The 3,148-nt window shown below is 40.1% G+C and overlaps 1 protein-coding gene across 1 annotated transcript; it reads right to left on the reverse strand.

The window, feature by feature from the left end:
* Positions 1 to 2,377: 2,377 nt before the first annotated feature.
* LOC112506032 (uncharacterized mitochondrial protein AtMg00860-like) lies at positions 2,378 to 2,902 on the reverse strand. The gene has a single exon (XM_025110061.1). It carries the CDS (start codon positions 2,900 to 2,902, stop codon positions 2,378 to 2,380), a length of 525 nt encoding a protein of 174 aa, XP_024965829.1.
* Positions 2,903 to 3,148: the final 246 nt, after the last annotated feature.

Consider the following 3,148-nt stretch of genomic DNA (forward strand, 5'->3'; position numbering starts at 1 on the left):
TAGTAAGTTTTGGAGATGAGAGTCTGTTTTGGGTGAAAAAGAAGGTAAATAACATGTATAACCGACTTTTACGAGTTGGGGCTGAGTTGACTCGGCTTAAAACTCGGTTTGACCACTAATCACTAAAAATCGCATAACTTTTCGCTCGGACCTCCGTTTTTGACGTGGTTTTCGCTCACGCGTTCGTAAAGAGATAATCTACAACTTATAATTAATAAATAGTTTTTTCATTTATTTATTTATATGCAAGATCGAAAAGATGAATCTATTGCCCTGCCTCCAAGAGTCCTGATCGATTGGCTACCGGGTGTTCACTCAAGAAAGTAGCCCCTATCTCTAAAAGGAAATATTTCAAAAAATATCTTCCAATAAAAGTCAGTTTTTATGTATCCGTAACGTAGATATTGATGCTTTTGACCCGTTTCTTTCCAATTGTTTTTCCCCGGGCCTTATACGATGATTCCGACTGCTTCATATATAGTTTATTGCATTCGGGTTTGCTTCCAAATTTTATGTTTTGATCACATAAACACGTATGAAGGGGATAATTGCAACGTATTTACAAAAGTGTATGTTACAATTACCTCCTCCTTTTGAGGATTCTGTCCTCGGAATCTTCATTTCTCGAATAGCTCGGGATATTTGGCAAGCATCTGTTCTTTGTTCTCCCACGTGAAATTCGGACCACGATGATGCTCCCATTTCACCAATACCAAATCGATTGTCTTGTTTCGAAGATTTGCGGTTCTTTCGTTTAGAATTTCTTCTGGTTCCTCGATATATCTCAGTCATTCGTCAATCTTCACCTCAGCTAAGGGAATTGTTTCATCATACTTACCCAAACACTTTCGAAGATATCCAACATGAAATATATTGTGAATACCAGACAGCTCTTCTGGAAGTTCAAGTCGATATGCTTGTTTGCCAATACGTTCAATGATTTTGAATGGTCCAACGAAACATGGACTAAGCTTACCTTGCTTACCAAATCGTAGAATACCCTTGCAAGGGGAAACTTTCAACATAACCATGTTGCCCACGGTGAATTCAATTGGTCGTCGACGATTATCGGCATACGACTTCTGTCTGTCCTGAGCGACTTTCATCCTTTCCCGAATAACTTGAATCTTATCATGCGTAATTTGTTTCGGGTCCAGCAAGCACTTTCTCACCCGTCTCACGCCAACATAGTGGAGTTCGACATTTACGACCATATAAAGCCTCAAAAGGCGCCATACCGATAGTCGAGTGATAGCTGTTGTTGTATGAAAATTCAACCAATGGTAGATGCAAATCCTAACTACCACCAAACTCAAGGATACACGAACGCAACATATCTTTTAACGTCTGTATCGTGCGTTCGGACTTGCCATCAGTTTGGGGATGATAGGCTGTGCTCAATACCACGCGTGTCCCTATTTCTCGTGGTAAACTGGCCCAAAATTTCGAAGTAAATCGAGAATCTCGATCAGAAATTACCTTTAGAGGAACACCATGTCGTGCAATAATCTCGTCGATATAAATTTGTGCCCATTTATCCATAGAATACGACTCTCGAACAGATAGAAAGTGAGCACTTTTGGTTAAACGGTCCACGACAACCCAGATGCTGTCATGCTGACAAGACGTCTTCGGTAGCTTTGTAACGAAATCCATTGTAAGTTCCTCCCATTTCCATACCGGTATATCGAGAGGTTAAAAGGCTACCATAAGGTTTTTGGTGTTTAGCTTTAACCTGGGAACACGTAACACATTGTTCCACATATTGGCCGATATCACGCTTCATTCCCGGCCACCAATATTCATATCTCAAATCGTAATACATCTTTGTACTTCCTTGATGCACGGACATCCGCGACTTATGTGCTTCAGATAATACCAATTCCCGAATACCACCGAGTTTTGGAATCCAAACACGTTCCTTGAAAACTTTAAGTCCTCGACTATCATCTGTCAAATACGAAACATAACCAACTATACGCTCGGTTTCACACGATCAGGCTTTAAAGCCTCTACTTGCCATTTTCGTATGTTATCAACTAGTGTGGATGTCACGGACATACGTGTAATAGCATAACACATCGAGTTTGCATACGTCTTCCGGCTTAAAGCATCTGCAACAACGTTAGATTTACCTGGATGATAGAGAATTTCACATTCATAGTCTTTAATCAGTTCCATGGCTCGTTGTTGCCTCATTTTAAAGTCTGTTGAGTGAAGATATACTTCAAACTCTTATGATCTGTGAATAGTTGACATTTGGTACCATATAAATAATGACGCCATAATTTTAGTGCAAAAACGATCGCTGCCAACTCAAGATCATGAGTTGGATACTTCTTTTCATAATCTTTCAACTGTCTCGAAGCGTATGCAATTACGTTGCCTCGCTGCATGCATCGCTGTAAACTACCAAGTCGTCACTACCTTCTACTAAAGCTAGAACAGGAGCATCTGACAAACAAAGCTTTAACACCTGAAAAGCATTCTCTTGAGCTTCACCCCATTCGAACTTGACATCTTTCCGGGTCAACGAAATTAAAGGCATGGTAATTTTAGAGAAATCTCGTATGAATCGTCTATAATAACCCGCGAGTCCAAGAAAACTACGAATCTCAGATGCATTCTTAGGTTGCTCCCAATTCTTTACAGCTTCAACTTTCGACGGGTCAATCGACACACCGTCACAAGAAATCGTATGACCTAGGAATTGCACCTGACATAGCCAAAATTCACATTTCGAAAATTTAGCATATAGACGCTCTTGTCGAAGTGTTTCAAGCATCTCACACAAATGCTTCACGTGATCCGCTTCAGATTTGGAATATACAAGAATATCGTCTATAAACATGATCACAGATTTGTCCAACATTGGTCGGTACACGCGATTCATCATATCCATGAACGCTGCAGGTGCATTAGTTAAACCAAATAGCATAACTAAAAATTCATAGTGGCCATAACGTGTACGGAAAGCCGTTTTCGATTCATCTTCTACACGCACTCTCAGTTGATGAAAACCCGACCGTAAATCAATTTAGAGAAGTAACTCGCACCTTGCAATTGGTCGAACAAATCATCGATACGTGGAAGTGGATATTTGTTCTTGATCGTTACTTTGTTTAACTCACAGTAATCGATGCACATA

Source organism: Cynara cardunculus (assembly GCF_001531365.2).
Source record: "Cynara cardunculus var. scolymus isolate 2C chromosome LG 2, CcrdV1, whole genome shotgun sequence".
NCBI classification, from domain to species: Eukaryota; Viridiplantae; Streptophyta; class Magnoliopsida; order Asterales; family Asteraceae; genus Cynara; species Cynara cardunculus.